Raw genomic sequence first — 25,437 nt, 5'->3', positions numbered from 1 at the left:
CAGCCCCCACACCCACCTAACCAGCTGTTGTGACAGAGGGCCGGAGATCCTCTCCCTCATCCACTGTCGCAATAAAAAAATAAAGACTGTGGGGCTCCGCCCACCTGGCTGTGTCATTCAGAGTTCTGTGAATGGGAGAACCTTTTGCAGCGGATGGCTTGTAGTTCTCGGTGAACTATGAGGGTGCTGTTGCACCCTCTAGGTAGTTCATAAATGCTTCCTGTCACTGACAGCCTGCAGAAGCCTGAGATTTCAGCTCGCATGTACAATGCTTTGCAGGCTCCTGGTAAACTAAAAAAAAAAAAATGAATTTTTTTTTTCCTACTTGCAAAATGTTCTTTTTTTTTTTTTTTTTTTTTTCTTTTACAAAGGTGAACTTATCCTTTAAGATAGGAAAGGAGCAGGTTTATAAAGCTATTTTGACCAATACTAAAGATTTGCATATGCTCAGCAAATAGAAAGCTTATACAGTACAGACTGCTGGGCTAGGCTGGACATATTGGCTAACGTTTTCAGCATCTTTTTTTGCTTTATTATTGCAAAGGTGTGTTGTGTGTGTGTGGGGTTTTTTTTTTTTTTTCTTTCTTTCCCTGAAAGTCTGCTGTGGTATTTGAACAATGTATAATAGTGGAACCTTTGTCCCTAGAAATGCGGGGGATCAGCGAGCCAAAGAAAGGATTATCTGACTTTGTCCTTTTGGAGGTAGTGGTTTTGTGGCTTAGAAACTTGGACAGGTTACTCTATAGTCTGCCGTCTGAAGGATAGTAACACAAGGTTTTTTTTTTCCCAAAACCAGTTGGCAGGCACCTGTATTATTCCTGAGAGAAAATCTTTCATGCTATACTTACTCACTGCAACCCCAGCAGGTCCATGGGGTCCTATTTGCAAAATTCCATTATAGGTTGATGCTAAAACTACATGGTTCATAATTGGAGCAAATAACTTCTGTATGCCTGTAGCATTATACTATGTTGGAGGAAAAAGTTATGAATAATTACATAGAAACTGGTATTTTATTATGTAACTGAGTGCAGGATTTGACTGGCACTAAACAGCTTTCTGCTTGCTGGCCATGAAAACCAAATAGAATAGTGCCACCATGTGGTTCGCTCTTCAAAGGACAGAATGTGTTTTTCTTTCAAACAATTCATTTTTAAACATCTTCAGGTTAAATTGGTTTAATTTGCATTTTTAAGATGTTCATCTACACTCTTAAAATTTTGCTTTGACTTTTAATAGCATTTTACTTTCTGAAAGAGCACTGATTTATCCTACTGCTAAGCACAACAAATATCATTGTAGACCATAGCTACCTAGGTGGAGCTTTAGACAAACCTTCTTCCTTTTTTGTTTTTTTTTTTTTTTTTTTGTTTTTTGGTGAGTTAAATGCTTTTTACTGCATTCCAGATGCGTTCCATACAAAAAAAAAAAAAATGCAGCAGGTTCTACTTTAGAATGTTTGTTTTTTTTTTCCTTCAGTCAGTGTGGATCTCCTATCACAAATTGGATTAGCAGCAAGGATGGGAAGTGTTATCATAATGGGGGATTTTAATTATCCAGACAAAGACTGGGCGGAGACTGTGTGCTACACAGAGAAACATGTGACACGGCGGGTGGCTTCCTCCCCACACAACAGGGCTTTAATGGTACATCACACCATTCCCCCCTCCTCCTCCTCACACCTAGCTGCACCGGGAACATTCTTCCTATCCCCAACCTCCTCCCTGACTCCAACTATCCATCCTGCGTGTGACGCAAGTGGGTGCGCGGTACAACGTCGGTCCGTACGGCGGGCGGAGCCTAGCGCGGTGCTCAGCCCCTTCCCCGAGCTCCCGCTGGAATAGTCGGGATTGAGCGGTGGCCGTGGAGGAGCAGCGCCGTGTTCTGTCATTGGTAAAGCTAGAGTACGCTTGTATATATACTCTGGACACCCAACAGGGATTGAGTGGAGGTTATCACTGTGCCCCCTACTGTGTGGGAATAGCCTGTGAGCCGAACACGAGAGTGTAAGGCAAAAGTAGCTGGTGAGTTTGCTCGCTGAAGGGGAGTGGAGATCACATTTCACAGCGGTGTGGTGGAAGATTTTTTTCACTGAAGATCTATATCATATTATTTATGAATCATCACTTACATCACTACGTCACTGTTTATTGGACTTTTTTTGGTATTAATTTAATATATACTGTATGAATTTTGATAACACTAGAATATATTTTGCTCTTAAGTGAGTGATACTTAATAGTTTGTCACATTTTAGCTTTATTAATATATATATACTAGAGCTGCACGATTCTGGCTAAAATGAGAATCACGATTTTTTTGCTTAGAGGATAGATCACGATTCTCTCACGATTCTCGCGGCGTAACATCATTTTTCACATTAAAACAAAAAAAATTGCGCTAACTTTACTGTTTCTTTTTTTTTATTTATTGAAGTGTATTTTTTCCCAAAAAATTGCATTTGAAAGACTGCTGGGCAAATACAGTGCGACATAAAATATTGCAGCAATTGCCATTTTATTCCATATTATAAAATATTATAATAAATATATATATATATATATATATATATATTTTATCTCTAATGTTTGGGGGTTCCAAGTAATTTTTTTTTAGCAAAAAATATTGATTTTAACTTAAGAAAGAAGTGTCAGAAAAAGATTTAGACTTTAAGTGGTTAAACTTCCTGCATTTACACGTTGTTTAAAGCTTGGCAGATTGCCCAGGTTATTTGTTTACACAGAGAAGTTCTATCCCTTTGATCTAAGAAGGAAGTTAGATACAATGTTTCAAGTTCTAAACTTGGCAGAATGCCTGGATGTTTTCTTTTGACAGCTGAGTGAGCAGATAATCTCTCCACTTGTTTATATGAAAGAATGGTCAAACTCAGCAGGAGAGATCGTCAGGGGAGGTGAATCGAGATCACGATTTTTTAACGATTAATTGTGCAGCTCTAATATATACACATATATACCCCCTTTTTTTGTTATTTTAGCGCTGCTATTTGATTTCACTTGAGGGAAGGGCAGGTTATAGTGAATCATTTATTATTTTAGAAATAAAACATTACTGGATCTACTGATTACCAACAATACAGACCTGATCACAGATGTGGAAATACGGGGCAATTTAGGTAACAGCGATCACAGGTCAATTAGTTTCAGTATAAATCACACAAATAGGAAACATGAAGGGAACACAAAGACACTGAATTTCAAAAGAGCCAACTTCCCTAAACTACAAACCTTGCTAAAAGGCATAAATTGGGATAAAAAAATTAGGAACAAAGAATACGGAGGAGAGCTGGGTTTGCTTTAAGAGCATATTAAATAAGGGCATTAGCCAATGTATCCCATTGGGTAATAAATTTAAAAGAGCAAACAAAAATCCTGAATGGCTTAACTCCAATGTAAAAATGCATATAAAAGCAAAGGAGAAGGCCTTCAAAAAATACAAGGTTGAGGGATCATCATCAGCATTCAGACTTTATAAAGAATGCAATAAGAAATGTAAGGGTGCAATTAGGACGGCTAAGATAGAACATGAAAGACACATAGCGGAGGAGAGCAAAAAAAATCCCAAGAAATTCTTTAAGTATGTAACCAGTAAAAAAGGGAGGACAGACCATATTGGCCCCATAAAGAATGAGGAAGAACATCTTGTTACAAAGGATGGGGAGATGGCAAAGGTATTGAATTTATTCTTCTCCTCAGTCTTCACGAGTGAATCGGGGGGCTTCAGTAACCAAAACTGCAGTGTTTATCCTCATGACACAACACAGGAAGCACCTCCATGGTTAACAGAGGACGGAATTAAAATTAGACTTGAGAAACTTAACATTAATAAATCACCGGGACCAGATGGCTTGCATCCGAGGGTACTTGGGGAACTCAGTCAGGTGATTGCCAGACCGTTGTTCCTAATTTTTACAGACAGACTATTGACTGGAATGGTACTAGCTGATTGGAGAAAAGCCAATGTAGCACCAATATTTAAAAGGGGCCCAAAAAAAATCCCTGGGAATTACAGACCAGTTAGCCTAACCTCAATAGTATGTAAACTCTTGGAGGGGATGATAAGGGACTATATACAAGATTTTAGTAATATGAACGATATCATTAGCAGTAATCAGCATGGATTCATGAAGAATCGTTCTTGCCAAACCAATCTATTAACCTTCTATGAGGAGGTGAGTTGCCATCTAGATAAAGGAAGGCCCGTAGACGTGGTGTATCTGGATTTTGCAAAAGCATTTGACACAGTTCCCCATAAACATTTACTGTACAAAATAAGGTCCTTTGGCATGGACCATAGGGTGAGTACATGGATTGAAAACTGGCTACAAGGGCGTGTTCAGAGGGTGGTGATAAATGGGGAGTACTCAGAATGGTCAGGGGTGGGTAGTGGGGTTCCCCAGGGTTCTGTGCTGGGACCAATCCTATTTAATTTGTTTATAAACGACCTGGAGGATGGGATAAACAGTTCAATCTCTGTATTTGCAGACGATACGCAGGGCAATAACTTCTCCGCAGGATGTGGAAACCTTGCAAAAAGACCTGAACAAATTAATGGGATGGGCGACTACATGGCAAATGAGGTTCAATGTAGAAAAATGTAAAATAATGCATTTGGGTGGCAAAAATATGAATGCAATCTATACACTGGGGGGAGAACCTAGGATGGAAAAGGACCTGGGGGTCCTAGTAGATGATAGGCTCAGCAATGGCATGCAATGCCAAGCTGCTGCTAATAAAGCAAACAGAATATTGGCATGCATTAAAAGGGGGATCAACTCCAGAGATAAAACGATAATTCTCCCGCTCTACAAGACTCTGGTCCGGCCGCACCTGGAGTATGCTGTCCAGTTCTGGGCACCAGTCCTCAGGAGGGATGTACTGGAAATGGAGCGAGTACAAAGAAGGGCAACAAAGCTAATAAAGGGTCTGGAGGATCTTAGTTATGAGGAAAGGTTGCGAGCACTGAACTTATTCTCTCTGGAGAAGAGACGCTTGAGAGGGGATATGATTTCAATTTACAAATACTGTACTGGTGACCCCACAATAGGGATAAAACTTTTTCGCAGAAGAGAGTTTAATAAGACTCGTGGCCACTCATTACAATTAGAAGAAAAGAGGTTTAACCTTAAACTACGTAGAGGGTTCTTTACTGTAAGAGCGGCAAGGATGTGGAATTCCCTTACACAGGCGGTGGTCTCAGCGGGGAGCATTGATAGCTTCAAGAAACTATTAGATAATCACCTGAATGACCGCAACATACAGGGATATGTAATGTAATACTGACACATAATCACACACATAGGTTGGACTTGATGGACTTGTGTCTTTTTTCAACCTCACCTACTATGTAACTATATGTATTAAAATTGTTATTGTTTACATCCGCTTTCAGTGTAAAAAAAAAAAAAAAAAATAGATTTGTGTGTTCTTGGATTTCATCGTAAATATTTTGATTAAATGTTTGTTTTTCAGCCACTCTGTTGCAAGGAAAGATCTTGAGGAACTTGACATCAATGCTTTGAATTTGGAAAGCTGTAGCAAACCAGGTATGTATGTATTCTAGATCAAATGCATTGTAAATGAGTGTCTTAGACCCTCACTGAAGCCAAAGTGTCTGCATGGCAGCCAGGGAACTAGTGTTCTTAAAAGGAGAGATCCACAACAGCCTCCCTTTTTCACTCATGAGAAATCTATGTTGCTGACTGCATATTTCTAGAATGCATTAGAGAGTGTCTGTCTCTGAAGGTTCTTATTTATCCAAGTCCTGGAGTAGCTAGTAGTAGTTAGTCACATTCAGCTGGACTTGTTCAATATTAATGAATTTTAGCTGCTTATTTAAGCAACTTCTTTAGGGCATGTGACTAATGCTAGCCATTAGAGAACATTTGAATTATTTAATGCAGTTGAAAGTCCACCTTCTGTGGTCTCTTAATGCACATGTTGGAGAGTACAGTCCTTTTGATTGGATGTTCTCATTCTGAATTTGGCACGCACTCATTTTTTGGATGTGCATGAACATTAGTGGCGCACACACAGCAGGAGCCCATTGGCAGGAAAGTGATGTGGCAAAGAGTCAGTACTTTGTACACCATACAGAGGCAAAAGGACAGTACAGATACAACATTGAAAGGAGTTCTATGGTCATTGGTCACAACATACACGTTCATTTTATAGCATCAGCATTTAAAACCACAAAACAAAAATAGTTATATTTTTCAACCAAGCTTATATTGGATTGTTAAATGTCCTTTCATGTTGAGTGCTGCCTGTCTGCTGTCTTCCATCATTCCCTGCATGCTTTGCATCTTCTGCTCTGCTGCTTACTGTTGACTTTCAAGGACTGCATATCCCATGGTACCTTGTTGCCTGAAAGTGGTAATTCCTGTACTGACTCCACCTCCTGAAATGCCCCCTCTCGGCATCACTGTTCAGAAAGCAGACTGTAAATTCTGTGGCATAGCAGTGACTACTCACAGGGCATAGTGAAGGTGTCACAGAATTCAAGAAAGTAAATGTGTGAGATTCTTCACAAAGTGAATTTTCAAACTTCAAGACCATTCAGATTAATAGAAGCGGGCTAAACATTTTGACCATGGATATTATTTACTGTCGCAGCAGTGAATTTTGTTTTTTAGTGGTGGCTAAACTGAGAATACTGCAAAGCTGCAGGTACCCTTTGGTGTCTGGGTGCCCTGGGGTCCCTAGATTCCAGACTTACCTTTTACCCAGTGTTGTCGCTTAGCCCCGACCAACTTCTTGGCTTAAGCTCCATCTCTTTATTTACCTGTAGCATTGCAGAGACTCAGAGTGATGGCATTCAGGTTTGGCACCACCAAAACAAAGGCAGATTGCTTGGTTCTTTGTCTACACTCTTGGGGCTTGTTCATATCATCCCCATTGAGCAGTGTTGCCCAGTGTAGTCCTAACACATAGACAAGGCAGTTTGTCTTACATCAAGTTGCTTCGGTTCACACCATCACGATTCGTTTGCTTTGGTGTGCATTGCAAAAAAACCATAAGGGGCAATGCAGTTTTGCATAGCACATTTGTGCATCGCAACACACTGCTGAGCATTTAGTTGAGTAAAGTCAGAGTTTGGTAACCAACAAGTTAATTTTTTACAGGGGTCCCAGTGGGACTAAGCATTTTAGTCTGTAGCTAGCTGATGCCAAGACTAAAATGAAGTGGACTTAAAACATTTCATTCCTAAAAAAAAAAAAAAAAAAAAAAAAAAAAAAAAAATAATTAAAAAATAAATCGCAATTTGTTTTACTTAAGGTTTAACGGAAGCTACAGCTTTCCTGAGGTCACGATCGGTCCCAGACAGCTGGAAAATGGACATGAGTGAAATTCTGGAATCTTCTAGCAGTGATGAAGATGATGGGGAGGCAGATGGTAGTGATGGTGAACGCAACAAAATTGAAGAGGAGGAAGCAGAGGTTGGTTACTTTTTATATTGTTTATAATCCGCTAATTCCTAACCATAAATCTGCACCAGACAATTTGTTAAACATTTTTTTTGATGATATGCTCACCTTTCCCCCCTAGTTTCCATATTCAGGGTGTGATCACATCCTGTCAGGAAGATCTCAGGGATGCTAAGTACTCTGAATCTCATTTAATGGCTCTGCAGCACAGTGTAGATTTTGGCTATTTAACATTCCCCAGAATCTTGCTGAAAGGGAGATAACATCACCCTTGTCTGGGTGCCATGGGTGAAAGCTTGGGGAAAAGACTAGTGTATTATCTTGCCTTTTCCCATAAAGGTGTGTTGGTTTTTGTTTTGTGTTTGGTTTTTATTTTTATTTTAATTTATTTATTTTTTCACGCTTTAAAGGAACATTTAAGCAAAGGGGAAGAGGGCCAAACTAGAAAAGTGGACTTTACTTTTTAGGTGCAAGGTTCGCTTCAATTGATCTGTATTAACAGGCAGTCTCGCAACACAAACAGTAGATGAACACTGATGTTAACTTGTCCAGCTTTTATCTCTGAGACTGTAATGGTGAACCTTTTCTCCAGTAATGTGTGTCTTTCTCTCTCCCGCAATGCGCGTGTGTGTGTGTGCACGCCTGTGCGTGTGTATAAACACACAAATCCCTGTTCTGCTCTGTGAGGAGTGACAGATCGTGTGTTCCTATTAGCTAGGAACCACGCTCCATCACTTCCTCTAGTCAGTCCCCTCCTCCTTCAGTTAGAAACGCATAGCAGGGAACACAGTTAACCCCTTGATCGCCCCCTAGTATTAACCCTTTCCCTGCCGATGACATTTTTACAGTAATCGGTGCATTTTTATAGCACTGATCGCTGTATAAATGCCATTGGTCCCAAAAATGTGTCAAAAGTGTCTGATCTGTCCCCTGCAATGTCGCAGTCCCGCTAAAAATCACTGATCACCGCAATTACAAGTAAAAAATAAACAAAGAAATAAAAATGCTATAGCGATTACAAAATAGGGGATAGATTTTTAACTTTTGCGCAAACCAATCAATATATGCTTATTGCGATTTTTTTTAAAATTTTTTTAACAAAAATATGTAGAATACAGATCGGCCTAAACTCAGAAAAAAATTTGCTTTTTAAAAAAAAAAAAAAAAAAAAAAAAATGGGGCTATTTATTATAGCAAAAAGTACAAAATGTGTTTTTTTTTGCAAAATTGACACTCTTTTTTGTTTATAGCGCAAAAAATAAAAACCGGAGAAGTGATCAAATACCCCCAAAAGAAAGCTCTATTTGTGGTAAAAGGACGTCAGTTTTGTTTGGGTGCAGCGTCGCACGACCGCGCAATTGTCACTTAAAGCGACGCAGTGCCGAATCGCAAAAAATGGCCCGGTCATTCAGCAGCCAAATCTTCCGGGCTGAAGTGGTTAATAAAGCTGTTGATAGCTTGACATTAGCTTTACAAATGCAGTCACTCAACAGTTCTCTCTCTCGTCGGAGTGTTGGGAGTATAGCGATAGCTGTATTCATGGGGCTCAGTAGAAATGTAAATGGTAAGAGTGCTGGCATCCAGCTCATTGGACTTAACCCATTGTAAGCTAGTTTATTTCAAACAGTGATTTAATTGCTGAAGTTCCTCTTTAAAGTGGTTGTAAAGCTTACATTTTTTAATTCAAATAATAAACATGTTATACTTACCTGCTCTTTGCAATAGTTTTGCCCAGAGCAGCCGCAAACCTCATCTCCTCGGGTCCCATACTGGCACTCTCGGCTCCTTCTCGGGGCGCCACCATAAGGAGCCACTCCCTATGGAGGCGCACCTGCGAGCTGTATTTGTCTGTAGACGAACTTTGAGGATCACCCCCCTCTTCACAGGATTTTAATAACTGCAGAAGGGAGCCAATGATTCTTGCTGCCCCCACTGAGTCCTTTTGAGGATGAGAAGAGCAGCGCTGCTGCACTTGGGCACTGTACTGGATCGAGATAGTTCAAGCATGCCCTCGCAGTTAATTGAGAACTACAAGCCAGCTTCTGCAGTGGAAACTGGGACTTGTAGCTCATTAATTCACAGAACTCAGAGGGGCCCCGCACAGCCACGCCATTTTTAAATTGTGACCGTGGGTGCAGGGAGAGGATCCCCAATCTGCTGTCACAATGAAGGATTGGGGCATGAGCGGGGGCAGCTGCTTTAGTTACAGGGTACACCCTAAATACAGGTGAAATTATCTTTTAATGCATTCTCTGCAGTGAGTCCTCACTCGATCCAGTGCTGTGTCCGTCTGTAGAAACTCTCTCCTCCTGCATTCACAGGACACAGAGGCCGCAACGGGGAACCATTGTCTCCTGCTGCTGTCAATCAAATCCAGTGAGCAGATTGGGTGGGACAGGGCTGAGTTGTTCGGTGTGTTTATGGACACTCAGCCCAGCTTGGAAGCAGGCCAGCAAGTTTGCCCCTATAGCAAGTGGCTTGTTATGATGGCAGATACAGAAGAGGAGGAGCAGAGAGCGCCAGTGGGGGACCATTAAAAGGGCAGATTCAGGGCCTTTCTGTGCAGTACTATTCCACAGAGCAGGCAAGTATACCATGATTTTATTTTTTTTTATTTTAGGTGGGGGAAAAAAAAAAAAAAAGTATATCCTTTAGAGCAGCAATCCCCAACCTTTTTGCCACCGGGGACCGGTTTCACAGAAAATGTTTTTTCAAGGAGCGGGGGGCTGCTCTGTGTCTATGGGGATTAATGGCGGTGTTGGGAGAATGGCTGGTGATCAATGATTGCAGCGCATTATTTTTATTATTACATTGTCATAAATAATGAAATAATTTAACTCGCTAATAACGCAGAGTCAGTGGGATGCCTGAGCTTGTCACTTGCCACGGTCGCGTGCCACCAGTTGCAGCGTGTCACTTGCCACGGTCGCGTGCCACCAGTTGCAGCGTGTCACTTGCCACGGTCGCGTGCCACCAGTTGCAGCGTGTCACTTGCCACGGTCGCGTGCCACCAGTTGCAGCGTGTCATTTGCACCGTTGCTAGCCACCGTTGCCTGCCACCAGATGCAGCGTGTCGCCTCCTACCAGATGCATTTTTCCCTGTGCAGTGTATGAGCTGGGGAGAGCAGTACTCTGCCTGTGTGTCCCTAGGGATTGGCACTGTCCTGCCCATGAAATCCCGCATTCCCCTGTGTGGTGCCGCAGGATCGGCACTGTTAGTTCTTGCCTGGCATTTGTGTGTGCTTTCAGTGGAATCTTTGGCTTGAGCTCGGCTTGCTTTCCCTGATTGATTCACAGAGTTGGCACATGCGCAGTAGCTGAAGGGACCTGAGGTAGTGTGGCCTGACATCTGACAGGCTACGGCCTGGTATCAGTCCACGGCCCAGGGGTTGGGAACCCCTGCTTTAGAGCTACTTTAAAAGCTACGTGATGGAACAGACTGCAATAAGATCCTGACCAGTTCCAACACTTCCACATGCTTAAAAAAGAAAGTTTGGGCCTTGGATACCGTTTTTTTTGTTTCAATATTCATGTTCTCTAACACTTTGCATCGTATCTGTGGGCCCATGTAAAGAATTTTGATTTTGATTTATATCCTGTAGAGTTTTTTTTTTGCCATGGAACTTGTATACTGTGTCACTGTTCTTTAGGGGATTGTGGATGTTACTGATGAATATGAGTTCATTGGCACTTTCTTGGCCTTGGTGTCTTGTTTGCAGTATTCACTTCAGATCATTCTCTTACAACTTGACGCTCTCTCCATAAGCAGCTTTAAATAATTACATGATGGACTGGTTGAATCCCATTTACCAAACGGTGCTCTAAAGTGTGTGTATATGTACACTATAAAACATTGTATAGAAAGATGAACATATCCTCTCGATATTAAACATTAACATTCTGCTCATGCTGCATTTTTTTAGTGCTTCTGTGAGTCTGGTTCTATACCACAAATGTTTGCCTTGACATCCGCACATTTCCTGATTGTCTAGACAATGGGAAATGTAAACTGATGTTTAAAAAAAAAGGGTTTTAAAACTGCATTAAAATAGAACTCCAGGCAAACCGCTAAATATGCAGTTATTGTACTATACAGTATTGAAGTAAAATAAAGTAGTATAGTATTGAAAAGTTTAAAGTCCACTGGATAACCTGAAATGGTACAAAGGTAAGCGGTAAATTGCCAGAGGCTAAAGACAAAAGAAAAAGTTACAGCTTTTAATGTTTTGAGTGTAAACCATTGCCTACACCATCAAAAAGCACTTTAAAACTGGAAGACATTTTTTGGGAATCAATCTCTTCCATGATGCCACGCAGAACAGCAGCTTCAAGCACAGCTCAAAGTAACCAAGTCCCACTTCCAACTTTGAAGAGAAGATTTCAAGCTGCAGGTTTAGTATGTTGAGTTGGCAGTAAAAGTCTTTGCTAAAATGACAGTAAGAAAAAAGAAGCTCGTCTGGACTAGGAACTACTTCTGGTGGATTGCTGAAGACTGGAAGAAGGTCTTGTGGACCATTTGAATCCAAATTTGAAATCTTAAATTTATCTGATGCTTGCTTTTGTGCTATTTTTTTCAAATCTCATTGGATTCTGTTTAGGGCAGAACTAGACCCTCCTAACCTTTTACAGCTGAGGAATCTGCCATCTAAGCCTCTGATCTGAATTTTCCATGGTGCTGTACATGTGATCAACTGACAGCAGCCGCTTGACAGTTCGGTTGAGAGCTCAAAACGCTGGAACTGGAGTCATTTACAGCGTGCCTTGAATGTAATCTATTAGGTCTTCATGCCGCTTTTGGGGGCTTGTTCTCTCTCGCTCGCTCTCTCTCTCTCTCTCGTGTGTGTATATGTGTGTGTATATATATATATATATATATATATATATATATATATATATATATATATATATATATATATATATATATTTAATTTTTTTTTTTTATATATATATTAAAAAAAAATCTCTCAAACTTTTTTTATGACATTGTATCACATACATCTTTCGTTTGAGGGATTTCCTTTCTTTACATATGTATGGGAATGACGGCACCTGGCAAATACGCTGCCAGTTTTCTATATCGTTCACATCATACATGCATGAAAACTGATCGGTACTGAAGGGAAGCCTGCGCAGATTTCACTTGCAGAGACATCAGTTTTACATTAGTTTTTATGCATGTCAGTTATGTTCCCTATTCACACAAATGTTGATGTCATGTCAGTTTTTTTTTTTCCCCTGCAGAAAAATGCATACACGTTGCAAATTCCTGCACGTTGTGGTGTGAACAGGGCACATAGAGAACGATAGCTTTTGTTGTACCTGTGCAGAAAAACTCAAATCTCTGCACCATGGTGTGAACAATGCCTAAATCTTTTAGTTAGGGCAGTGTTTCTGAACCTTTTTTTAGTCAAGGCACCCTTTAAAATAATGGACACTTTTGGGGCACCCCATTCTAATATATTATATTCTAATAGTTTTACACAATTCAGCAACATCCACACGTAGGACACCCAAAGTTAGAGGTGATTTGTTCTTTCAAAGCAAATACACTTTTCACAATGGTACTGATTAGTATGCCAATGTTTCTCTTCTCCCTCAGTTTCTCTCCATCAGTCAGCTAATGTTACCCCAGTGCTGAGGGAGAGAAGCAGAGGAGAGTCAAACAAGGATGCTGTGGAGGTGACTGACATCCTCCTTTTCAACTGATGAAGTCATTAGTTGTTGGGATGCAAGTGTCTAGAAAGTCATAATGGTGCATAATGAAAACCTTGTGGCTTTGTGTAACTAAAAGGCAGGCTTGATCCACCTGCTGGTTTGTGTACATTTTTTAGGCATTTTGCCAAGGCACCCCAGGTTGACAAAAGCTGAGTTTGGGTTTAGTTCTGCTGTAACATAACGGTCCCTTTTTTTTGAAATGATGGATCCCTCTTCTGATGTTGGGTTCGTTAATGGAGCCTTGTGTGATGCCAAGGGGTTGATTTACTAAGACTGGAGAGTGCAAAATCTGGTGCAGCTCTGCATGTTAGCCAATCACCTTCTAATTTTAGCTTGTTCAATTAAAGGGTTTGTTACTCCAACACTGCATATTCCTGATATGTCCCTGCTGTGCCATTTACTTGTATTAGAAAGTATACTGTTCCTTGTATTGCTTCCTTTATGTGAAATCCCTGGTTCCTGCCAGTCCCTCTTCTTTCTTATTAAAAACTGACCGCACTAAGCAGGAGAGCACCTCGTGGTCAGTTCTCTAGCTGTGCTGGGATCTCAGTATGATCTCCTCCAATGAGCAGACTTGTCCTGACCGGGGGGGGCGGGGGGAATAATGTATTGTGTTTATTTATTTTTTTTTTGTTCTATATAAAAATCTTTTGCATTACATTTCTATCCACACGTACCCCAAAATATGTATGATCAGAAGGAATTGTTTTCATCTCTGCAACTAATCTTTTACTTTTTTTTGAGAGATAAAATAGATTCCTCTGATCTTTGACATAAATCCTTGGCAGATTGTTCGGAGGGGTTGATTTAGTAAAACAGGAAAGTGCAAAATCTGGTGGAGCTGTGCATGGTAGCCAATTAATTTCTAACTTCAGCTTGTTCAGTTCACACCATCGCAAATTGGATGCGGATTCTCCACATCCAATTCGCAATGGGCGGCACAGTGGATTGCACTTTCGCCTAGCAGTAAGAAGGGTCGCTGGTTCTAATCCCAACCAAAACACTACCTGCCTGGAGTTTGCATGTTCTCCCTGTGCCTGCGTGGGTTTCCTCCGGGTACTCCGGTTTCCTCCCACACTCCAAAGACATGCTGGTAGGTTAATTGGATCCTGTCTAAATTGTCCCTAGTATATGTATGTATGAATGTGAGTTAGGGACCTTAGATTGCAAGCTCCTTGAGGGTAGGGACTGATGTGAATGTACTATGTATGTGTAAAGCGCTGCGTAAATTGACGGTGCTGTATAAGTACCTGAAATAAATAAATAATTTCTGTTTTAAACTGAATGGGTTGTTTTACAAGGTGATAGTTTACAAATCACTTTTAAGCTTTGAAAAAAAACCCTGGAAGCTATCGAGATTTTCCCTCTCCAGTTTTAGTAAATCTCCCCCATGTGTCAGACAATGTTGATGGGTAATTTTTGCTGGATCCATAGTTGGTGACGGGCCTCACACAGCAGTTTGCAGCATCTTGCAATACAGTCTACATTTAGTTGGTTTGTTCAACTGCAAGATCATCCAAAATATATATCTATTCTATGTGAAAACTACTTTTTTTTTTTAAAGTGGCTCTTTTTTTTGAGTCAAAAAATTTAGAAAAAATGTAGTAAACAAGGAGGTTTCGTGTTTTTTTATTTATCTTCAGTTTTTTTTTTTTTTATGCTTTAATTTCAGGGCATATTGAATTCACACTGTAGCGATGCTGGAACCAGCGTGATTCCAGCGCTGGTTCCCTCTTCGCATCTCTCCCGCAGGCAGTTCACACTGCCCTCTGCGAACTGCTGCAGGTGTCAATACAATGTTAACACCCCCAGATCCTTTCACAGATCACAGTGCGAACTGTGGATTCGGACAGGAATTGGATCGAATGGGTGAGAGCACCGATATGATTCGATTCCAGTGCGGGGAAAAAAAGTCCCTGCATCTTTTTTTTTTTTGTGCGAATCCAATGCACGTTCAGCCATACAAACTGTATGGCTGGACTCGCATTGCATAGACTTCGCATGTGATCGGCACCGCAGTGCTGGTGCAAATCACATGCGATGTCTGTGTTTGCTACAGTGTGAACCTGGACTGAGGCTTTTAACTGTAAATTATCAATATCTACAAGGATCACTGATGTCCAATATGCCCGTGCGTGCTCGTGCTACACTGGTTTAGGTTTGGGCTGATGCACTAAAACAAAAGTGCTAACTTTCACATATGTTAAAAAAAAAAAAAAAAAAAAAAAAATAATGCTCATTCACACCTGATCCAGAAATGTTTTGATGTGCGTCAATAAGAGGCAAATTGTGACAGTTTGCGAAGCCCAAATTGCTTGGAAAGGTAAGGAAGAATAGTGTTTTTGGAAGGTGTTGCTATACCTTCATTGATGGAACTAGACTACACATTATGAGCAGGGCCAGTGCTAGACTATTTTTCTCCCTTGACAAGCCAACTACTCGCAAACCCCCCCCCCAAAAAAATGACAGCAAGTAGGGGCATCCTGCCCTAGGGATGAGTCCCTGTGTGCACTCAAACAATGCTCTGAAGCTTTGCATTCTGCCTTAGTTCGAATTCTGTTAATTTTCTACCTATCCTCACACAATGGCAGAGCCTAGCCCTGTCAAGATATATATACTGTATATACACAGAATGTATATATGTGTGTGTGTGTGTGTGTGTGTGTGTGTGTGTGTGTTATATATACAGGATCTCACAAAAGTGAGTACACCCCTCACATTATTTGTAAATATTTTATTATGCCGTTTCATGTACAACACTGAAGAAATTACACCTTGTTACAATGTAAAGACACACTGCCATTAATGTCTAAACTACTGGCAACAAAAGTGAGTACACCCCTGAGTGAAAATATCCAAATTGGCCCATTTAGCTATTTTCCCTCCCTGGTGTCATGTGACTCAGTGTTACAAGGTCTCATGTGTGAATGGGGAGCAGGTGTGTTAAATTTGGTGTTATCGCTCTCACTCCTACTGGTCACTGGAAGTTCAACATGGCACCTCATGGCAAAGAACTCTGAGGATCTGAAAAAAATAGTTTCTCTACAAAAAGATGGCATAGGCTATATGAAGATTGCCAAGACCCTGAAACTGAGCTGCAGCACTGTGGCCAAGACCATACAGCGGTTTAACAGGACAGGTTCCACTCAGAACAGGCCTCACCATGGTCGACCAAAGACGTTTAGTGCACATGCTCCTTGTCATATCCAGAGGGTGTCTTTGGGAAATAGACGTATGAGTCTTGCCAGCATTGCTACAGAGGTTGAAGGCGTGGGGTGTCAGCCTGTCGGTGCTCAGACCATACGCCACACACTGCATCAAATTGGTCTGCATGGCTGTCATCCCAGAAAGAAGCTTCTTCTAAAAATGATGCACAAGAAAGCAGCAAACAGTTTACTGAAGACAAGCAGACTAAGGACATGGATTACTGGAACCATGTCCTGTGGTCTGATGAGACCAAGATAAACTTATGTGGTTCAGATGGTGTCAAGCGTGTGTGGCGGCAAAACCAGGTGAGGAGTACAGACAAGTGTGTCTTGCCTACAGTCGAGCATGGTGGTGGGATTGTCATGGTCTGGGGCTACATGAGTGCTGCCAGCAATGGGGAGCTACAGTTCATCGAGGGAACCATGAATGCCAACATGTACTGAAGCGGAGCATGATTCCCTCCCTTCGGAGACTGGGCCGCAGGGCAGTATTCTAACCTAACGACCCAAACACACCTCCAAGATGACTCCATGTCCAAGAGGGTTAAGGCAGTGCTGGAAAAAATATCGGTGGCCACACAAAATATTGACACTTTGGGGCCAATTTGGACATTTTCACTTAGGGGTGTACTCACTTTTGTTGCCAGCGATTTAGAGTTATTTTGAAGGGATGGCAAATTTACACTGTTATACAAGCTGTACACTCACTACTTTACATTGTAGTAAAGTGTCATTTCTTCAGTGTTGTCACATGAAAAGATATTATAAAATATTTACAAAAATGTGAGGGGTATAATCACTTTTGTGAGATGTGTTTGTATGTGTGTATGTATGTATGTATATATGTGTATGTGTGTATATATACATACATACATACATACATACATACATACATTAAAGTGGTGTTCCGACCAAAATTATACGTTTTAAATAAAAATACACATATAATACACAAGCTTAATGTATTCTAGTAAAGTTAGTCTGTAAACTAAGGTCTGTTTTTTTTCATTTATAGCAGTAGTTTGTTATTTTATAAACTTACAGCAGGCCGTGGCCATCTTAAGTGTGGGCATCTGAAGCCAGACTGTATTTCTTCCTTGATCTCATCCTTGCAGATCTCGCACATGCTCAGTGCAGCACAAGCAGTGTAATAGGTTTCAGGTCAGGTTTCCATAGCAACGGCAGTGTCAGAAGAAGTTGCCGCCCCTTCCCAGAAGGCATTGCAAACAGGAAATGATGCGAAGAGCCACGGCTAGGGAGGAGGAAGTGAAAAATGAATACAGCAGATATACAGTAGGTGCTGAGAAAAAATTTTTTAAAATATCCAATTCGTTTGCAGTGCACAGTTTAGTGAGGGATGCTGAAGAGTTGTGAAAGTGGGTGGAACTCCACTTTAAGAGGGGAGTAGGGGCAATAGAAGAATATTGGTGTCCTGGCAGAGGATGTTTGGACATGCTGGCACTCGTAGTTTTCCAGCAGGTGGACACAAGTGACATTACCTGTAGAATTTTTTTTTTTTAAACGTCGCCTATGGAGATTTTTAAGGGTAAAAGTTTGTCGACATTCCACGAGCGGGCGCAATTTTGAAGCGTGACATGTTGGGTATCAATTTACTCAGCGTAACATTATCTTTCACAGTATAAAAAAAATATTGGGCTAACTATACTTTCTTATTTTTAATTCAAAAAAGTGTATTTTTTCCACAAAAAATGCACTTGCAAGACTGCTGCGCAAATACGGTGTGACAAAGTATTGCAAGTATTATTCTCTAGGGTGTTTGAAAAAAATGTTTTAATGTTTGTGGGTTCTAAGTAATTTTCTAGCAAAAAAACTGTTTTTAACTTAACTCAAAAAGAGGCTCGGTCCTTAACCACTTCAGCCCCGGAAGAATTTACCCCCTTCCTGACCAGAGCACTTTTTGTGATTCGGCTTCGCTTTAACTGACAATTGCGCGGTCGTGCGACGTTGTACCCAAACAAAATTGACGTCCTTTTTTTCCCCACAAATAGAGCTTTCTTTTGGTGGTATTCGTCTCTGCGGGTTTTTATTTTTTGCTCTATAAACAAAAAAAACGCATTATTTTTTTGCTATAATAAATATCCCCCAAACATATATGAAAAAACTATTTTTTTCCTCAGTTTAGATCGATATATATTCTTCTACATATTTTTGGTAAAAAAAATCGCAATAAGCTTATATTGATTGGTTTGCGCAAAAGTTATAGTGTCTACAAAATAGGGGGGTGTTTCAAGAACACCAGGATCTCATGGGATTGTGATGCCGTGGAGCTCTGCTAACAGAGGCACAGGACATAGATGCATAGATTGACATCTTGCTGAGTGTGCCGTAAGTGAGGGACAAAATGTGCGTGTGTGAGTGATGTCACTGACCGATATCAGCAGTCGTCTTCTCTCTTCCTTACTACAGAGTGGGAAGGTCCTTCTTCAGTCATCACATGGCTGCTTGTGAAAAAAGCCGACGTATAGCTACGACTGCTCATGCAGGGGAGCCAACCTGCCGCAGTATAACTGCGGCGGTTGGTCAGGAAGCGGTTAAGTGGTTAAACGACACATTTTAATGCCAAAATAATGGGAAAACTTTTAAAGGATCCTGCTTCTTGGTCATTGAAACACTTTCTAGATTCTCTTAAGGCTTCATTTGGTTTTGTCGGCAGCTAAATATCATGAGGAGCCAGAGAAACTTAGGTTATCAGTAGAAGTGGCTTCCTCCTACTGTAAAGATGCAGACTTACTGTGCACCTGCATCTTTATCAAATGTAACGTTGTAAAGCTTCCTTTTTTTTTCCCTAAAATAATACTCGTTTTACTTATCTGCTCTGTGCAATGTTATTGCACAGAGTGGTCACTTTCCTCCTCTTCTGGGGTCTGCCGCTGGTGCTCTCGGCTCCTTCACCCGTCCAAGTGCTATGGGGGCACTCGTACAGGCTTGATCCTGAACTGGGCAGCTGTACAGACCGGAAATGTCCAGTGTTGGCTTTCTGGTGGGATCGGGCAGGTGGTGGGACTGGGATCCCGAACACGCCTGAGCCCGTCTCTACAACCAAGGTATTTAGAATACCATCTCTGAACACACAACACATCAAACCTTGAAGCAGATGGGCTACAGCAGCAGAAGACCACACCGGGTACCACTCCTGTCAGCTAAGAACAGGAAACTGAGGCTACATTTTGCACACCCTCCACAATATTGGACAATTGAAGATTGGAAAAATGTTGACTGGTCTGAGTCTCCATTTTAGCTGCGACAGCCTGATGGTAGAGTCAGAATTTGGCGTAAACATGAAAGCATGGATCCATCCTGCCTTGTATCAATGGATCTGGCTGGTGGTGGTGTAATGGTGTGGGGAGTATTTTCTTTGCACACTTTGGGCCACTTAATACCAATTGAGCATCGTTTAACCCATTAATGCCTGATGTGTCGTTATTGGAACGGTATTGATGTGGGAATTACTTATATCCTACTGCTCAAGGTCATCTTCTAGGTCTGATTTTTCACACGTCTGCCCCTGGGGGTATATGTTATCACATGGTGCACAGAGTTAGTCACTGCTGCAGATACTGGCATGCTGGGAGCTTGTCAAAAAGTGATGTGAAATTTCAGAAACATTTTTGAAGAGCAATCCAAAGATGGATAAATACAACTTTACTGCACTACATCCTATACTAGTAAGTTTTGTTTTGCTATTACTTCTCTACTAGCTATGCTATTGTGCTGTAAAAAGAAAATTCCAAAATTATTATTATTGTATTAGTTATAGGTTTGACATTTTGCATGTTCCATTTTTGGCGCACAATGCAAAACCACTACCACTAGTATCTTCTTCTTTTTTTTTTTTTTTTTTTTTTTTTTTCCGTTTTCTGAATAAAAAAAAATGGGGCACATTTGATTATTGAATTGATGACAAAGGTAGTATTGTCTGCAGCTGGATTGACAAGTGTTATCACTGTTGCCTCATCTGGTGCTGTTATCGATCACCTGTGTATGGCAATCGTTATTCCCAGAAACTGAAAAAGAAGATTCAAGTTCAGCAGCCAAACGTGATCAGGGTGTAGAGCCATTTCATGGGAGGCATAGACAGAGCTGATGAAAACATTGATGGATATTGGGCATCAATCCGTGGAAAGAAATGGTATTCAAGCCCTCTTTTTGTTCTGTTACAAATTGATCTTACAAAATGCTTGGCAATTGCTTAAAACATATGATAAGAAGCCAATGGATTAACTTGAGTTTCGTGATGTGATATTCCATTATCTGGAGACTTGTGGTCATCCTCCAGAACCTGGCTGAAGAGGAAGACCTTCTCAGAAGCTTAACATTGACTCACGTTATGATGGCATGAATCATGTGATCGTTAAATAGGGAAAGCAAACGCGGTATACTGAATGTCATAAGAACACAAGTTTTCAAAGTGATGCTGCCTTACAGGTGAAATATTCTGTTGAATATCACACTAAATAACAGGTGTCACCACCTCCTGAGACAAACCTACATTCTGTACAATGTAGCAGTGGTTTTGCCTAGTGTTCAGTTTTTGGAACACCACATAACTCAACAATGGTATAGAATTTTAAAAAATTCTCTTCAAATTGTTGTTCCTTTTAATTTTTCTAAGTAACAAATATGAATTTCATGCACAAATTCAAAAAATTACAACCTCAGGCATTCATGGGTTAAATGTCACGGCCTAACCGAGTGTTGTTGCTGACCATGTCCATCCCTTTATGACTACAGTGTACCCATCTTCTGATGGTTCCTTCCAGCAGGATAATGCACCATGTCACAAATCATCTCAAACTGTTTTCTTGAACATGACAATGAGATCATTGTACTCCAATGGCCTCCAGTCAGACACGTCTCAATCCAATAGAGCACCTTTGGGATGTGGTGGAACTGGAGATTTGCATCATGGATGTGCAGCCAAGAAATCTGCAACAACTGTGTGATAATATCATGTCAATATGGACCAAAATCTCTGAGTAATGTTTCCAACACCTTGCTGAATCTATGCTATAAAGAATTAAGGCAGCTCTGAAGGTAAAGGGGGGTCCAACCCAGTACCACCTAATAAAGTGGCCTGTGAGTGTATAGGTGGTCGTTACAAAACACTACTGAAAATACTGTTTACTTGGCTGTAATTGATTCTGTGGATTAGGAATTGTAGTTTTGCTTTGACCTTTCTAATGTCAATGATGGTTCCTAATAAGTGTTTCTTCCCTGAAGCAGGTCAGCTATTGCAACCTCCCATATTTTGTTCAGTGCATATATATTTTAAAATCAGACCTGGAATAAATATGCAGGCAGCAAAGTCTACTCCAATCACTGATTTACTAGGTAATGCTGCTAGGATTGCTATGACAGCCTTAGTTTGCAACACTAATGGCATCTTCCATATTTCTATCCATACAGGCTATGTTAAAGTGCTTCTAAAGGCTAGATTGTAAGCTCTAACAAGCAGGTCCCTCTGATTTCTCTTGTAACAAATTATATTGTAACTCTAATGTCTGCCTTCATTTTGTAAAGCGCTGCGCAATATAAATCCTGTATAATAATAGACATTTTTTTCTTTAATGCATTCGCTGCCATTGGCTTCCACTACTGTCAATACAATCCTGTGAGGAGGGAGTGGGTGCGGGACCCCGCTCTGTGTATGTCGATGGACAGACACAGAGCCCGGCTTAGGCACGATCCTGCAGGTGTGCCACTATAAGAAGTGGCTTCCTATGGTGGCGCACAGAGAGAATGAGGTGCCAGGGGGATCCCCAGAAGGGGAGGCTCCGGGCTTCTATTTTAATAAAAAGAAAAAAAAAGTTTGCAATCAATTTTAACGGAGCGATACAGGTTCCTTATAGTTGTCAGACACTTGAGGGCCAATAATTCTCCATTGTTACCGATCTGATAGTACAGTGCCTTTTTTGTATTTTAATGTCTTTTACATTACAACAGGAGGATTTAGACTTCATAGTGAAGTGTGTCAGATATCTAGATATCTATACTCAAAACCTCTGTTTTGAATAGACTGACAACTGTACAAACGGATACAAGTATAGGTGAAGCATGTGACTGGATACCGAACTGAACTTATTAATGGGTAATATGGAGTGCCTGCTCTTCCCTTTTTATTAGCAAGAAAACTCTTCGTAACTCCTCTGATATTTCACTTTGTTACTTGGGTCCTAACTTCTGGGCTGCCCAGCTGCCATCTCCCTGTCCATAGGGAGGACTTTGTGTGGCTATTAAAGGTACTTTTATTGAACAGGTGGGTGTGGCTTAGTCAAAGAAGGCGGGCCCCAAGTAACAAATTTCAACATCTATTTTTTTTTTTTCAGTGTTTGGCTTCATGCCCTATGTATAACATTGGCAAAAGATTCACAAAAATGAATTGGCTGAATGCAGTAAATCTCCAGATCAAATTTTAAATTTTGGGCCCTAGGAGGTTTTTGCCATAATGTGCAAGTATCAGCAGCATATTATGCCACACTTGATTAGGAAAGCAATCCTTTCCAGTTCTGTCATATCCACTGTCTGTCACCAGTGCTTCCTTATTTACCTGCTCTTCTTCCTGGTTCTCAATTTTTATAAATCAAGCCTGGATGGCGTGACTACTACATATGTGCACAGGAGTTACTTCATCCCATCAGAGACTGTGCACTGAGCTGTGCATGCATGGCTCAGTGTACACTAATAGACAAAAATTTTAGCAGGTGGAAACCTCTATGCAGAAGGAAAGAACAATTTCTCCTGCTCTAAAAAGCCTGCCTCTCCGCAAAAAAAAGACATGCTTTTAAAGTGGCCCCTTGATTAAGGCTACTTTCACACTGAAAGCGCCCGGCGTTAGCGGTAAAGCACTGCTAGTTTTACTGTTATTTTAGCAGCAATTTTCAACCGCTAGCAGGGTGCTTTTAACTCCCGTTAGCGGCCTAAGAAAGGGTTAAAAGTGCCCGTGTTGTGCTGCCGTAGCGCTTTGCAGCCGCTTTGGCAGTGCTGCCCATTCCTTTAAATGGGCAAGATGTTTTGGGAGCGGTGTATATACTGCTCCCAAACCACCCCAAAGATGCTGCTCCTGGGACCGGCTCCCACTTTTTCAACTTTGAGAATGCTTTCACTCTCATTCTGATGACTTTTTTATTTTTTAAAAAGATGAAGTTCTTCTTTAATAAAGTTTCAGCCAGTAACAGCACTATTTGCTGCAGCCTTACCAGCCTGCTGTGAGAGGGCCTTCCATTGGCTGTTGGAGCTGCCTGTCGGGTCTTTCTAGATCAGTCTTTCTTAACCTTTTCAATGCAGAGGAACCCATGAAATAACGTTCTAGGCTCAGGGAACCCCTGCTAAAAATTATTTAATCTACAACTCATGATACTTTAGTGTGATGGTCAGTGAGAAAAATGCTCCTTACGCTTGTGGTCATTTAGAACAATTGCCCCCTTATAGATAGCTAAAAAGATCAATGGTGTCAGTGAGGACCTTATCTTTGAGGCAGAAATTGTTCATTGCTCAAGGAGCCCCTGGTAACCTCTGGAGGAACCCTGTTTGAGAAACCCTAATCTAAATAGGAATAAAATATACGTATACCCACGCTCCCAGCAGTCTATTGGGGAAAAGCGGCTTGCACTATATTCTGATAAACAATATCTGCTTATATAAAATATCTGTAGGTGCTTCACTATTCACCATATAAAATGAATACCTTGAAATGTGTATTTAAATACCTGCTACTATTAATATGCACCAACCAGTGTCCTATAAACACATTGATCAAGTACATGTAGATCAAACACCTGTATAAAAACACACGTAAATTAATTCATTACACATGCACCCCTTGCACCCTATTATTGGTGTTCAATAATCTGGGAAAAAGTACCACTACCAACAATATTAATGTTGAAAGCAACAGAACAAATACTCTTGCGCATAAATGTGTTAGCCCGACAGTTCAAAGTTCAGGATGGATGGTAGCTTTCGACCTTGCTGCCCTCAAGGATAGAGATATCCTAGCGATCACACAAGAAAAGAGAAGGCGCACCGCCCTTGTGCATTATCCTTTTAACAAGTTTATTTAAAAGAACACGTAATAAAACTACTCACAAAGGTAGATGAAAATCACTCTTAAGATATTCTTTGACTTGTGACAGTCTGTCCACTGATAGCAGTCTCCAGATCCTACGAAGAGGACATACAAACTGCTGCCGGCTGACGCGCTTCGAAGGTTACACCTTCTTCTTCAGAGCCTAACAGTATTCATCTCTTACAGCTACTACAGCTGTAACTGTTAGGCTCTGAAGAAGAAGGTGTAACCTTCGAAGCGCGTCAGATGGCAGCAGTTTGTATGTCCTCTTCGTAGGATCTGGAGACTGCTATCAGTGGACAGACTGTCACAAGTCAAAGAATATTAATGTTGACCCTTTTTCTAGACTGGTGAATACCAATAATAGGATATGAGATGCATGCTTAATCGATTTACATGCATTTGACCCATATGCATGTGTTTTGTTTTGTTTTTTTTTGTTTTTGTTTTATTGCAGAGTTTTGATTATTACGGTTTTTAGATTGGTGCATATTAGCGGGTAATACACGTTCAAGGTATTCATTTTTTGAGGTGATTAGTGCAGAACCTACACATGTTATAGGCCTATATAGCCCATGTAATAGGCCTATCAGCCCAGTTGCCAACTAGAGGAGCATGCAAGGCAGGCTGAGAAGGTTACTGCTATCAGCCTGCAACAGAAAATGTTGCTACTGGCAGGAACTCCTAGTAAGTAACTTTGGCAACTGATTCACAAAAAATGAATTGCTTAAAGTGGTTCTAAAAGATCAATGTTTTCTTACCTTCATGCATTCTATGCATGAAAGTAAAAAACCTCCTCTGTGCAGCAGTCCCCCTAATACTTAACTGAGTCCCATCTCGATTCAGCAATTTGCACAAGAGCAGTGGCTCTCCAGGACTCTCCCTCCTCATTGGCTGTCAATCACAGCGAGTGAGCCAATAAGGAAATAGAGGGGCAGGGCCGAGCCAGGGCTTTGTGTGTAAATGGACATGCAGAGCCACGGCTC

General features: G+C 40.9%; 1 protein-coding gene across 4 annotated transcripts in view; it reads left to right on the top strand.

Moving 5' to 3' along the window:
- ARID4A (AT-rich interaction domain 4A) overlaps nucleotides 1–25,437 on the top strand; it is a 115,294-nt gene that overhangs the window by 30,031 nt on the left and 59,826 nt on the right. For all 4 annotated transcript variants that reach the window (XM_073609421.1, XM_073609419.1, XM_073609417.1 and 1 more), the window contains exons 10-11: nucleotides 5,490–5,563; nucleotides 7,296–7,456. In XM_073609421.1, coding sequence (XP_073465522.1) covers nucleotides 5,490–5,563; nucleotides 7,296–7,456 — 235 coding nt within the window. The remainder of the gene's footprint in view (nucleotides 1–5,489; nucleotides 5,564–7,295; nucleotides 7,457–25,437) is intronic.

Source organism: Aquarana catesbeiana, linkage group LG13, assembly GCF_042186555.1.
Source record: "Aquarana catesbeiana isolate 2022-GZ linkage group LG13, ASM4218655v1, whole genome shotgun sequence".
Taxonomy (NCBI): Eukaryota; Metazoa; Chordata; class Amphibia; order Anura; family Ranidae; genus Aquarana; species Aquarana catesbeiana.
This window is presented reverse-complemented; position numbering and strand designations above follow the sequence as displayed.